This window comes from Anser brachyrhynchus, assembly GCF_964034855.1.
Source record: "Anser brachyrhynchus genome assembly, chromosome: 6".
Taxonomy (NCBI): Eukaryota; Metazoa; Chordata; class Aves; order Anseriformes; family Anatidae; genus Anser; species Anser brachyrhynchus.
This window is the reverse complement of record NC_137700.1, coordinates 42,304,220-42,318,874: the sequence shown is the minus strand read 5'-3', so window position 1 is coordinate 42,318,874 and position 14,655 is coordinate 42,304,220. Positions and strand designations below refer to the sequence as shown.

General features: G+C 40.9%; 1 protein-coding gene across 4 annotated transcripts in view; it reads right to left on the bottom strand.

Annotated features, from left to right (window-relative positions):
- Window positions 1-14,655, bottom strand: part of DOCK1 (dedicator of cytokinesis 1) — a 281,310-nt gene that overhangs the window by 204,111 nt on the left and 62,544 nt on the right. For all 4 annotated transcript variants that reach the window (XM_080596602.1, XM_080596603.1, XM_080596604.1 and 1 more), the window contains exons 23-25: window positions 14,262-14,370; window positions 5,015-5,085; window positions 3,381-3,487 (exon numbers count right to left, since the gene is read on the bottom strand). In XM_080596602.1, the coding sequence (XP_080452728.1) occupies window positions 3,381-3,487; window positions 5,015-5,085; window positions 14,262-14,370 (287 nt within the window). The remainder of the gene's footprint in view (window positions 1-3,380; window positions 3,488-5,014; window positions 5,086-14,261; window positions 14,371-14,655) is intronic.

The window sequence follows — 14,655 nt, the reverse complement described above, 5'->3', positions numbered from 1 at the left end:
TACTACATTTGAAGCTCTGTTCAAGTCTGAAAATTAAACGACTCGCTGAATCAGAGCATTAAGCAGTGAGAACTTAAAATGCTTCACTGCATGCAAGAATTCCCGTTAGCTGAGATGAGTGCTGGGGTTTTCAAAGAAGCGTCCAGCCCCTATGCAAGCAATTTTTTATTTATTCATATTCTCTATACGAAAAAAATTGAAATTAAAATTTAATTTTTAAAAAATTTAAAATTTTGCTTGGGGAAAAAGAAGCCAAGATGCTACTTATGCTCTTCCAGTGGAAATTCACACTTATTTTACTAAAGCCATACTAGATTATTGGTAAGAATATGGAGAGGGGAAAAAGGCAGATCCTATCTAGAAAACAGACTTGGAACTTGCTAACTATACCCCCTGAAAACGGGCAGAACCAGCTGTTCTTGCATCAGCTAGGAATCGCTGGAAAATCTTTTCCTCTTAGTGGTGTTCAAATATTCAAGGACAGAAATCAGAAGGATGAGGATCTGATACACGTGTCGTCTACACAGAGGGCTGATTCCTACCTGAGGGGCTCTGTAAATAACCACGAGCTTGGAAAAACATGCTCCTTGAAGTCACCGGGCTCTTATTCTCTCATCAAATACACATACACAAATAGACACACACACTCTCTCTCTGTCTCTCTCTCCCCTTAACACGGCTTTGACTGCCTAATCACACACTGATTTTTCTCACTCCCCTGGGTATAAGGGCTCAATTATGAATCACTGTTACGACAAAAGCAACGGAATGGAAGGAACATACAAGACTTTCCTGCCAAGGCTGAAGAAAGCTTAATAAAAGTAAGTACAAGCTCTGCAGTGGAGAGAAGTAACCTTGAATTTCAGAAGGGAACAAATATGACACACGACATAACCAGAAAGCAAGTGAAGTTTTAAAAAAGGATTCAAAAATATTTTTAAAGACATACAAACCAGAACACCAAAGTAGATTCATATCGAAAATCCCAAAGCCTTCATATTTCATGGCGACCACCGAAGCATCCATCACTCAAGCGGAATGCTTTATCATTCACACACCCCCCTCATCCCCAAATCCTCCAAAGCCTCACTAATTCATGTATTTTGAATTTCTATTCTTCTTGAGACACCACAAATAAATCTTCCCTGACTTCTCAAGGCACAGAATTAGTGCATTTTCTCCGCATACGTTGATGAAATGCTGGTTGATTTTTCGGTACGTTTTACAGCTTTCCATCAACTCCACAATCTTGTGCTGCATATTGCTTTTAGAAAAGCAAATCTCATTCCTGTGATATGATACAGGATCATGCAGGTACTTATATGAAAATATTGGCTATCAGCTTAAAATTATTGAATAAATGAGAAGGAGGAAAGGCAGCAGAAATCTGCTTCAGTAACGCGAACTCAAACCAGCAGAGCAAGGAAGATCTAAATATAACAAAGGCTGTGGCTAGTCTTTTCATTTATTTTCAAGTGAATTTTTAGTGTTTACAAAAGCTTTCCGGTACAATTGATTCTCCAGGCACAAGCTTTACGCAGACCTACCAGCAGCACAAGAAGCTTTGACAGCAATGCTGTGTTTATTGACAGTGAACACCCCAGGCCCCGTACAAGCGCACGCAGCCGTGCCAGCACTGCGCGTGCCCTCCTGGGCCAGGCTTCATCCCCTTGCACGTGGCACTGCCCCAGCAGAGCTGAGCAGCGGCTGGGGTGAAGCGAGTGCCCCACGCAGCCCGGATTGACCACGCACGCCAGCCTGGGCAGCACTTGAGGTACAGATGCCTTGAATCCCCATCACACCTCAACTGCTGCATGTTAGACTTAGGACACTCTTATCCACGTTACTTCAATTTCCTCCTCTCCAGCACAGTCAGACGTAATACCTTACATCACTGACTTCTACCCTGAAGACCTTGTGTTCTAAAAGCAGCTAGAAGAAAGCAAATTTACTCCAAAGAGCTGAGAAGGACAGAAAGGACACACACGTTAGAGTAACATTATGTACACATCAGGAAGAGCAAACATTACAACGGCCTCAGGGAGACTTGAACCTCTTCACCCAAGCCCCAGCCCTGCGATTCAAATTAGATAAAATTATGCCCCTCGTTTGGTGTGGCTCCTAAGGGCTGAATAATCTCAAATGGTCTCAAATGTGAAGATCAAGCTGAACTGCATTTGGAGTTGCTGGTGCAGTGTGTGGTGATGTGGCTAGTAGAGTCTGTTTTAAAAGAGCTTTATTCTTACTTCCTCACCATCCATAGCTGCAGGAAGTAAATGCACAACTTCTGTGCTACCGCCCACCTGAGCATCAAGGGAAAACCCTGCTGAAGAAAACTTCAAGTGGCAAGAAAGAGCAACAGGTAGCACTTGTTTCCCTAGTTGTTAGTACCAGGTCCATACAAGACTCTAACTTCCAGCAGTGCTGCTGAACTGCACCAGGTGTGAAAGCACAAAGCTTTGTGAAATTAAGGAGCGTGTGCAGCACAGATTATGTTGGCTTTATAGATTTTTTTTTAAACTAACCATAAGAAGATAAAAGTTACTAGGTGTGGTCAGACGTTAGCTAATCTAAGACCTATCAGTACAGAGCCAATCCACCAAGACTGTATTTATTTTTTTTAATTGGAAGCAGAAAAATTTGTTATGTCAGCACTTTGTGTCACGTCACCAGCATTTTTGTTCCACAGAAGAACCCAACTTCCTTCATAAAAGTATTTCCTTTCAAATTTCCTTTATGGCTGAACCATTACCTATTTGCTCCCTCATTAGCTGCTTCTGACAGCACATAAACACTTAGTCTAGGTTAGTTTAACTTGTAGTCATCTAAAAAAGAACAGAAGGTTTCACTTCAAACGAAGCAATCTGTAAGACAACCACTTGAAGTCATCTTCCACAATGTAAAAGAAGAGAATAAGGAAGCACGGATGAAGTGTTTATACGTTGTGATGAAGAGTTTATACACTGTTTTACTTCAGCTAGGGTAGAGCGTAATGGGAAAGAAAGATGTTTCAGAAAGGATGGACATCAAGAAAAGCCATTCTTTCTGCCAGACTTCACTGAGCACAAAGCTGAATGCACAGCTTTTGATAAAATTATCATCACTGAAGTTGTAACACATGCCAATAACGCCAGACACTTAGCGCCCTCTTAAATGAAAAATTACAAGTTTTTCCTTTCACTTCTTTATGATCTCTAACCTGCAGTAAGTGTCAATTCGCATTTCCTCGCTGATTTTAGATCTCCTTGTCCTGCTAATGGAACAACCCTAATTGGTTACAACCTCTGCTGCTTTCGGTAGCAAGGACAAACCTTACAGCAGCAGAGGTCTGGAGACAATGAGTAATGTGACAGCTTAAGAGTTGCAAAGGCTCTGCTTACCGTGCTGCGTGAAGAGGTCACTGTGAACTATTTCTATCAAGCAGTAGAGCTTCTGAATTGTCAGCCGGCTCACAGGAACGTTTAGGATGAATTCAGTAAAAAGTTTGCTACATAAAAAGGGACAAGTGAAAACATATTAAACTCTCCCCAAAATATGTAAAAAAAAAACATCCAACAGCACAAAAATACATAGGCAACAAGAGACTTTTGGACAGGCAGACTCAATTTTCTCTCCCAGACACGGAAGACAGTTCACATTTTTGTAATATCCCTCACTATTTGATTCTTTTATTTTCTTTTGCTCTCTCCCTTTTATCACAATACAGGGCCATATAAGCCACAAAATTAAAAATGTGGAAAAAAATGATAGTTCATGTTACAAGCTTTCACCAACAGTAGAGCCACACAAAAACACGTATTTTCGGATGATATAGGACCATCAAACTCATCAGCTGAGTTCCCACATTAAACAGATTGTTGTTTTTTTTTTTTTTTTTTTTTTTAAGAAATCTACGATAATTTGGTATCGTTTCCTAAATTTTTTCCTCATTTTTTTCCTATTAAGGCTACGTTTTCAAGTATTACTCAATTTCAATACCATAAGTGGCAGAAAAATTGTACTGATTATGAGTAAAACAGGGCCGAATCCCAATATTTCTCATTTGGTTGATTTTCAACAATAGTTTTAACACCACGTATCAAAATTATGATTCAAAATTATGATTCAGATCAGAAACTCTACACTAGATATTTTCCCTAGGGCCAAAGAAAGCATAAGCGTGCACATAAATATGTTGAAAGCACAAGAAGCATAAGCTAGACTCCAGCTTCCTCAGACATTTGGAACATTAGACTATGTTTATAGTTATAGAGTTTATTTCTACTTTACCTTTTCATCGTTTTGGCAGAACGTAGAAAATATACAGCTTGCATATATATACACACAATATATATATTCTATAACTGATTGTGCAAATCAAATCAGTTAAAATCTACATTGCTAATTTTTATTTCAATTTAGACACCTTGTAATATCACTGGGAGAAACTTTTTTTTCCCCCTCTAAGTTAAATGTGGTCCTAAACAAATAGTTTTGATTGGTTTCTCTGTTTTGCTGTTGTTCTAAACCATCTTCCTATTATGCTTTTCTCTTCACTATTAAGAGCACTCCTGTGTTTATACGATACTGAAATGTCTATCCACAGATAAGGCTCACTGAACAAAAGTAGAGTTATTATTTACATCACATAATTCAAAGAGTGATGAATTAAGTATACAGCTTTGAGTGTTTTGGCATCCGTTACTTGACTGATACTTGTTATCTCATTATGTGGTTTTACTAGTCAAGACTGCAAAATTTACCAAGACATTTATCAAACCCTAATGCCCCACGTTACTTTATAAGCAGGATATATGTATAGTCCTGCAACTACTTGCAGAAAAAAGGTGATAACCGAAGTGATAAAACATCTCAGGTGGTCATATTTCATTGCCCTCATGTTCACAGCCACCACTACATTAATAAAGTAATACATTTAAAATATATATTATAGATATATATTTATAGATATATACTTATTAAAATAGAATTTTAGATGCAGTGCACAGTACACTCAATTTCATTAACTACTTACCTAAGTTCTTTTGGATCAAATACTAATTTCACATCATTGACAATAGCTGGCAAGTATTTAAGTGCTGCCCCCTAAAAAAAATAAAAAAGAAAAAAACAAGACTGAAATTCATGCCTCCTTAAATCTGCTGGGAAGAGTACAAGAAGAGAATTACACGCGTGTAATTGCTTTGGCTGAACCATCCCCTCTGCCTTCAGCTGAACCCCACAACTTGCTCTTAGCCTATTCTGTTTGGGGAAAGAGTTTCCTAACCTCCAAACTCTAGGAAAATAAAACTTTTAAGATTCAACGGAAAAGAAGGAAAAGGCAAGACAAGAGTTGGGAAGACTGATAGCTTATATCAAACTTTGAGACTGATGAGCTCTTCCCAACGCGCTAGGAAACCATTTAGCGCGCTGGGCCACGACACCAAAGCTCCGTTCCCCTCATCACTTCTCCCTGTCTTCTGTAGTGCTGGGCAAACACCTTCTCCTCATTCTCCATGCTGTAGTTGTCTGGGTTTAATTTTCCTTCCACTACGTCCAAATCAAACAAAACCACATAACCCTCATCTTTCCCTTCTCTGTAGCCACTAATGAAACGGCGGGTCCTCAATTCGCCCTTGGGCTTGCGGTACCCTCTCCATTTCACTGTATAAGATAGAAGGATACTTAAGAGCCAAGTCCTACCAACACAGATGTTAAATGTTTGAACTGTTCACAGTCATTTCAGCTGATTCTGTTGTTAATGCAACAATGGCACTGTAACTTCCTGGTTAGACTGTAGTAAATGGACTTCTGGTGACCCCAAAGCTAAAATTCACTTTGTCTACACAAACAGCAATTTAAATGACTAAGTTTTTATTTTCTCTTTCATTTGCAAACAGATTGAAATATCTCACTTTGGTGCTAAAATGAGACATATTCTATGTAAGAAATCCTCATGCAGAAGTCATTTTTGGTTTTAACCTCAACCGTAACAGCTTATAAACGCACACAGCTTTTACTGAGGTCCCCCAAGCTCTGTCGGCACTGAGCACCAGACTAGGAAGAAACGCAGTAGTTCAGACATAAACCACAACTGCCAGGCTTATTTCGCTTTGCTTTGCATTTTATTGATAATATCCAACAGTTTGATTACAGACATTTTGCTGCCACAAAAGGGGGGATGATTCATTCCTCATGAGGCGGTGGTGTGTTGAATGCTGAGCCCTGGCAGTTTCCGTCGATGAGAGCCCCATGTGCTCCCCATCCTTCTGAATCAGGAGGAAGACGAGCCCTTACACTCCTCCCTTTTATCAATTCTTTTTCAGCCTGAAGTCCGTGATGTGACAAGTAATTACGCCATACAACTCCAAGGCCGGAGGAATTCAAGAGACAGAAAACTTCTGCTCAGCAGTAGTTGCTCGCAGGAGGAGGAAGAGCCCACAAGACCAGACTGGGGGAATATTGCCCGATAGGCACATACAAAACTACTTGTCTGTTTCCAAATAACTACCCTTTTCTGCCATAACACTAGTAATTTTAAATCAAATTACACTGCTCTTGAATGCGCTAGGTCAATTGGTTGATTACAGACACAAGGCCAGCTCAGTCCAAGCTGTGAAGCAAAAGGGGAAAAAATACTTTAAAACCCACTATCAATCAAATATTTTAATCATACTTCCAGCTAAAAATACAAGTACCATTAACGATTAATAAGTACTATTTTAGCGTAAAGTTCAGGTATATTATATAGCGTAATTATTTTAATTAAATCATTTGCATAGCTTAAGATTAGAAGAAGTATCAGTGATACAAAATACATCTTTTCTTGAATAATGTATGAAGCAGCTATTAATTTACATATTTCTCAATAAAAATGCAGATTAAAATGATTTTGGTTAGATGGCTGAAGGAGGAATATATCCGTGGCCAAAACCACACCCAAAAAGGCAAGTTCAGGCAATTCTTTTCTTTTCGTAATAAAGCATCATCAGATTCTTGATGAATCTTACACTGCCGTTCCAAAATGGGCACAAGTGGCTGCAAGCAAGCAAAGCACACGGCCCTGGCACTGGCAGACACCCTGAAGGAAAACACTAGGTTGTAGCAGCTAAACAAAACTCTAATTAAACTATTGCATTATGAAAACTTCAGTGCACGCTACACTCATCTTCAAATCGGCTCATATCCTCTTCTGCAATGTGAATGAACAAATTTGTTTTCCACTGAGTGTTTGTTATTACAGAAATTCTGCTGAAACAGAAAGAAATTATGAAGTGAAGCTTTTATAGCCCATACTCGATCCTGTTCCCAAATTCAGTCCATCAACCAGAACTGAGTCAATACCCAGCATTTCCCACTGTTTGCTCAAATAAAAGCAAAATGTATGTTTCTACCGCACTGATACAATTTTAGTGTTTGCTTTTTGTTTAAAAAATGTAGTAGTTTTTTTTTTTTTTTAACCTGCAGAAGCATTCACAGAAAAAAGTGGATTGAGGATAAGCGGAAAAAAGAGATTTGAATTCACAAGGCACCAGCAGTCTCTGCTTCTACAGAATGAGCTCTTCAGGAGAAGATGAAATCTGTCAAATAGCTTCAAGTGACAAACAGAGAAAAATTGCCGCTGCTTGCTGACCAGTTCTACCAGAGAACACCAAACACGTCACGGGTTAGCTGCAGATTTCAAAGCGTTCCAGCTCCTATTCGTAGTCCATTTAAACTGTCGAGCGTGATTGTCAAACGTTTCCACGTATGCTTAGCGGTCTACTTCCATGCTCAGAAATCAAGCTCATAACTGTAATTATGCAAATAGTCCCATTATGCACAGGCTTATGTGTTTTGATGGATGAGGACTCTAATGACCAGTTATAAACCGCAGCCATCGCTGTGTTTTTATTTGCTTATCATTCAAATGCATGTAGCAATAAATGTTTAGTAACATACTAAAAAGGAGCTTTTATTTTACATCTTGAATTACAACTTCACACCGCACTGGCACAATCATTAAAATTAACACTTTAATGACTTAAATGAAGTACTGTCAGGTGAAAATCCTTACAGCATCAATTTAAAGCCTGTAGTTACAGCAACTATCAGCCACCTCGGTTCTGCTTTTTGGACAAACCAGATGAAGTTTAATATCTGTAAGTTTTAAGAAAACTGTACGATTTCTAACATCTCCGATCTCTAATCTCATCTGACTCAATTGTAAGACAGGCAGCTTGGTGCTGCAGCTAGGGTCTGTAGATACAAATTTATCGATGTGGCTGTGTAGGAGAACTGCAAAAGTAAGAGCAAGCTTCACTTATTTTTTTGGAACAACAGAAAGAACCCAGAAAACTGCAGTACTAACTTTAGGATGTCGTAAGATTGAACAAATGACACTTGCAAGGTTTTCAACAAGATTTATTCTGAATACTATGCTACAGGTTTTTGTCTTGGATTTAAATTCATCTCTTTATACTACATAAAAGCAAAAATACCTAATTTTAAAATGTCGTTTTGTCAAGCCTTCCATTTCACACAGCATAGCTAGTCTCACAATTAAGCATAAGATTTCTTTGCCAGATATAGTATGTTCTAATGAACTCTTTTGTTTGATGAAGCAATAAATTTGTTTTACCTACCCAATCTGTACATGATTTTAATGTTAATTTTCATCTTTTGTACCACTCAACAGAAAGCACGTACCTTCTCCACAAGCATTATCCCTGGCTGCAATCCCATTAAGCTCATAAACCCAGCCAAATTAAGCCTTGTCAGCAGCTGGATGAAACAATTTCCAGGAATGCCTACATGCTATTTTTGAATTGCCCCAGTCTGCAGCAGTCCTTCGTTCCAAATCACAACTGAACCAATGCCTATGGCACAAAATGCAGCGTAAGACATTATAAAGCATCATCGTGAGTAAAGAAATTATTCTATTAGTTACCAGTGTAACAGACTTTCCCATACAGGCCCTAAGAAACAGAAACCTCAGTCCATGGACATATTTCAGTAGCCAACTCATCTAAATGGAGGACACAAAATGTTCAACCTGTTGGAGAAGCCCTGCAGACTAGTGCAGCCTGTTTTGTTTTCTCCTGCTGATGAGAACGACCTGAGCAGCTTGTAATGTATTTGTTTGAATACTTTCCTGTGGTTTAAGCAATAAATTACTATTGCTTATTGTTAGAGAAGAATAAGCTACGGATACCGAGAAACATGCGTTGTGCTAAAAGCGACAGGAGTTATAAATCCAGGCACAGAAGAGAATTCTCATTAGCGAAATGTTATCATCTTCCCCTCTGGTTCTCTGCGGTCACATTACAGGATCATTTTTATACACACACCTCCTTTATCAGGATCATTTAAAGCGCAGAACCGGCTCGTGTACCAGTGTGCCTTTCCTCAGCCCTGCCGAAGCGCAGCACAAAGCCACGTGTACCAGCAAACAGCCAAGTGAACTGCAGGAACCCTGCTGCGAACAGTTCAGCTCCCTCACACAAACACAGCCTAAATCAGACAATCCTCAGAAATTCGATGCAGCTGGCTCAACTGCCCTTGTTTCAAAGAGATGCAGGAATAAATTACCAGGGAACATTTGCATTTTTATCTAAACTTGAAACATCAAGCTAGGCTTCAGCTGAGCTCAGGCTTAAACAGTAAAAGGTTAAGGAAATAATTATCATGCCCCAATTAGCAGAAAATAGGAACAAAATCAGGAGAGCTCACTACATGTGTAATCATTACGAACACGTATACATGCTGAATGCTGCACACCTTAATCAAATAATTCTTAAAATCAAGCTAATACCTGACAAAGCAAACAGTTTAGACTGCCTGCATCTCAAACCACGACTACAGCCCACCACCACCGCTCATCCTGCAAGAAACACTTTGTGGTCAGCAAGATGACGAGAACGGCTGTTGGCTCAAACCTGTGTCTGAGCTTCCCTCTCCAGTCTGGACAACTGCACACCTTAAAAAAGCAAACATAAAAGGTGGCCCCTGAATCACAGCTCAGGTTGGAGGGGACCTTAGCGATTGCCCCCTTCCAACCCCGCTGCCACCAGGGCAGGTTGCCCAGGGCCTCATCCAACCTGGGCTTGAACACATCCAGGTATGGGGAGCAGAACGACTGCTTCAGCTAGGGTAAACTGATGTAAAAAAAAAAAAAACACTAATTAATAACAATATAAAATTGTGTTTTAAAATTATTATTTTTTAATCATACTAACTTTTCAAATTAAAACCTAAAGGATTGGCTACAGCTGCCTTTATAGCCTAGGATGAATATATTTATTTCATTCTTACACCTTCATGTTTTAATTGCAACATACTGGAGTCCACTCAGAGCTGTAGATGCTAACCAAGCTCTGCTCAAATCTTGTTCCAAGAATGTACAAACAGCTTTTACCTCCTTATTGCAGAAAAGAAATATCTGAAGGCCTATAACTCACTTTTAAAATAAACTTTTAATAATTCTTCTAGATTATTATTTTGTATTAGAAAGGCAACACCTCTACACCACGGAGAAAATAGCTTTTCCATGTATATATTAAGGCAGGAGGAACAACTACATGCACGGGTCGCATCAGGCAACCAGTTCTCCAGCTGCAAAGTGACCGCTAATGGCAGTGATGAAGGGGACAGGAACCGGTCACCTTCAGATGCCACCAGAAGCAGCGACAGACGGGCACAGAAACGCTTCTCCAAGCCCCAGGCCAACTGGAGGCTCAGGACAGCCCTGTGCGGAAGATCAGCTCAATGCCCTCCCCAGCCAAAGCAGCCTCAGCAATGCAAAGCATCAATTTTGGGGCAGCGGAGGACTTGGCAGGCAGACAGGGGTTTTGCTTGCTTTTCCCTTTTAAGTCTCAAGAAAAATTTAGTCAGTGCTGTGTCCCTAATGCAAGTTATCCCTACTTGTAGTCAACAAAACCACTAACTGCCACTCTTTACTTGCCCCCCTCAGAAAATACTCTCCATTTTGTTTCCTCAGAACTGAAAACTGAAGTCAGGTCCTCGAAGTACCTTAAATCCTCATACAACTCACGCATTTTTCTTCCGATGCAACTTTTCACTTTTCAAGGCTTTGGGTATGTCAATAAAGAAGGAGTGGTTTAAATGCAAATTATCAGGTAAGCGAAGAGCCGAGCAACAGTCCGCAACAGCTCATCGGCTTCCGCAAGGACACAAATATTTGAATAGATGAAGAGCAGTTCTTGCTAGGAACACAGGACTCCAGTCATTCATTCTCCCCCTCGCAATGTCAGCTCGAAGGCTACTGCCTTCAGATATGCTGGGAGAAAACATGCAGTATAGCCAGCCCAAACAGGAAAGCTGTAAACACCCAAACTTTTCCGTGGCAGTTCTGCTCCACGTTGATAAACTATCACGACACATTACGGTTTCTGCGAGGAAAAAAAGCAATATTCTAATTTGTGAATTAAGCACCTGCCTCTTTAATGTGGAGCACCTTCATTTTCTGGGTAGGTCTATTCAACGCCTTATCTCTCCGAACAGGCTGATTTTGTGTACACTTATTTAGCTTTCCCAATGTAGGGAAGAAAGAAAAAAAAGCCTGGAACTGCTAAAGCTTGATCTGCTGATGTGAACTGAAGAACACCCCCAGCCGGCAACTTCTCTGCGTGTCACCCGGCCGCACATCTCCTGGGGCTGCACCTCTCGGTCAGTCACGGACCTGTAACTTCCCTAACCTCTTCCTGAACCTACTGACGCTGCCTGCCTCCGTGATCTCCTACGACAACAAGCCTCAAAAGTGAAAAGCTTCCCCTTTTAAGCCAACCTCCTCCTGCTTTCAGCGAGCACCCCTACTTCTCGCGCTGCTCACCACGGTGCGGAGGAGCTCTGCAGGCCTCAGACCCCTCAGGGCACTGCCCGGTTCCCTGGCCCTGCCTCTCCACACCTCCTGTTCCCATTTCCTGAGCTGGAGACCAGGACAGCACCCAGGACTGAAGGTGCAGTCCAGCAGGGCTATCTAACCACAAAAGACAGCCCCGCCACACTCAGTCTTTCTGGCGGACACCCAGCACCCTGCTGATTCTCCACCTGCCACCACCCACCGAAGCAAGGGTTGTAACCGACAGCTCTCTGGGGTCCAAGGTGCCTTTCCTGAACTACAGCCGCCAGCTCCGAGTAGAGCATCTCACAGGAATTAACACGCTCTTCCTGAGGTGTATTTATCTACCCTGACACTCCCCTTTGTGCCCCCTCAGTTTCACGATGTTCTCCTGATGTTCCTCACCTACCAACTCCGGTTCCCCGATGAAGATGCTGATCGAAGCCTCTAACACCATATCTTCCCGCCGTGCTTACTGACACCTCCCAGGTCTCCACAGGTTTGCCAAGCAGTTTTCTTTACAGAAGCCATACTCACTCCTCCAAACCCACCACACAACAACGAAACCACCGCATTATACCCCTATTCAATGATTTTATTCTTTGTAACAGAAACACGGAGTGCTGGTTACTGAAAGAATTACAGTGCTTCCGTGGATATTTGAACACAATAAAAGCAATCTCGCAAGCTGCAAAAAGCCAATACTAACAATTACGTATTCTAAGAGCGAGGTAATTAGAGTCCAAAGGAGATGAAAGTAACGAATGAATAATGAATGAAAGGTTGTGGAGGCTTCTGAAAGGCACGCACAAGCACGCTTCTCAGGCAGCCTCACACACGCTCAGCTATCGCTGCTTCACCTCCCAGTGTATTTATTTCATGTAGTCAAATGCAGACAGGAGATGTGCTCTGCACAAGTTTGCAGAGATCTGGATGTAAAACACCAGAGCCTGGGACAGACAGTGCTGTTGTGTGATTTCTCTAGCCTTTGCTAGGAACTTTGTCGTCTTTTCCTGCAGCCCAGGTGAATACAACGTTAATTTGGGAGGTACTTTTTGACTTTTTTTCCCCCCTCAAATCATAATGCTGTTGAAAATTTAAAAAAATCTCATTCATCTGCCTTCCTAAAGTAGCTCTCACAAATGAGTTGCAGGAAAATAAATCTGACATTTGGATCCCCGATCTGAAAGCACCCTGTTGGTAGAGCATCAGGTAGCATACTGGGAGTGCACAATTTCAACTTAATTTCCATTCAGGATCACTGCATCTTCATTCCGCTGGCAGAGCGCTTTTCCTGAACCATGCAGTACCCCGCCCGGTATCAGACGCTGCAGTCCGAGTTCTGCCTTGCAAACCAAAATATTCCAACTCGGCAGCTTTATTTCCCAGTATCTTCGCTGTGTGCTCAGCATGATACCACTAGCCTGTGACCGGTACGTACTCAGCTACAAAGGATCTGTGGCTTTGACTTGGGTGTTTTCCCACTCTACACTCCCCAGCTTCCTTCAACAGGCGCCTTTTGCACAGACTTTGTACTTTGCCACTGTTTTTCTTTGCCTCCCAGCTGCTATATATTTTTTTTTTCCTAATGCATAGCCACTACACATCTGAGCAGAAGAGTCAAACTATTCCCACAGCCAACCCCAGTTCTTAGTCCCCTTCTGATCATCTTCCAACTGATTCAGCACAGCTGGGTCAAGAGCTGCATCTTTCATAAATTCTCTTGGGAATCACAAGGAGAACAACAAGATGCATCTTATCAAACGTGTGTTTACTACAGTTTCTATACTTTTTCATAGTGAAAGAGATTCACTAAAAGAGTATGGTACTGACACACTGACCTCCAACTGCTCTAAATTATAGGACTGGTAGATTTTTCTATCTAATGCTTCTGCTCTGTGATATTAACAGCCTTTTCATTAGAGGTCAGAGACCACATTTCCAATTCCATGAGCCAGCCAACTCTCCCAAAAGTAGGCACCATATTAAAGAGAAAAAAGTGGAACACGAGGGGGTGGGGATGGAGTTTCTATATTAAAAAAAAAATATGTACTAGGGCTTAAGATACTATGTTGAAGTTCCTGAACAGCCTAGGATATAAATAAGTGCATAAGGATACAATCTACACTGCCACCAGCATCTTAAACATGTTATCTTAAAAATCCCTTATAGATAAGGTTACATGAGTTAAATATGTGAAACATCATTTAACACCTAACTTCCCTTTAAAAAAAAAAAGTGAGGCATTTACAGCAATGAAGTCAAGTTGCTTGTTTGAAACACATTCTTTAGACAGTCACAGACCCTTCATTAGAAGCATTAAGTATTAACCATATTTGAGGTAAAATACACATTTGGGCACAAATACACGCAGATGCTTTATCAGACACCTAATTATGGTTTAGGATGCAAAAATAAAGCCAAGCTGGAGGCCTCCACATACCTTCACTATGACAGTCTGGTCGGAGATGCTGCTCATCATCTCGTTGATGGACTTAAAGAGCTGCAGCAAGGACTCCCTGAAGTCTGCTTCCCCTTTGTTTTCATAAAGCCTGAAAAATAATCGGGTGTCATAAACATGAACTAGCTGGAAACGGAAATACATTTTTAAAATTTTGTTCATGTGACAGATGGTAATTCATTGCATTACTTTATTTTCATTTTTATTTAAGTTCACAAACGTTTACATGTTTCTACACTGAACCAAGAGCTGTCTTTCACAGAAATCTAAAGAAAGACTGACCAGGCTGGGCCAGCAATAACAAAAGATTTTTATTTTGAAGCTCCCTATCTGAAATGCCACATTCAGTATTGCTCTTTATGCCTTCACGTCACCA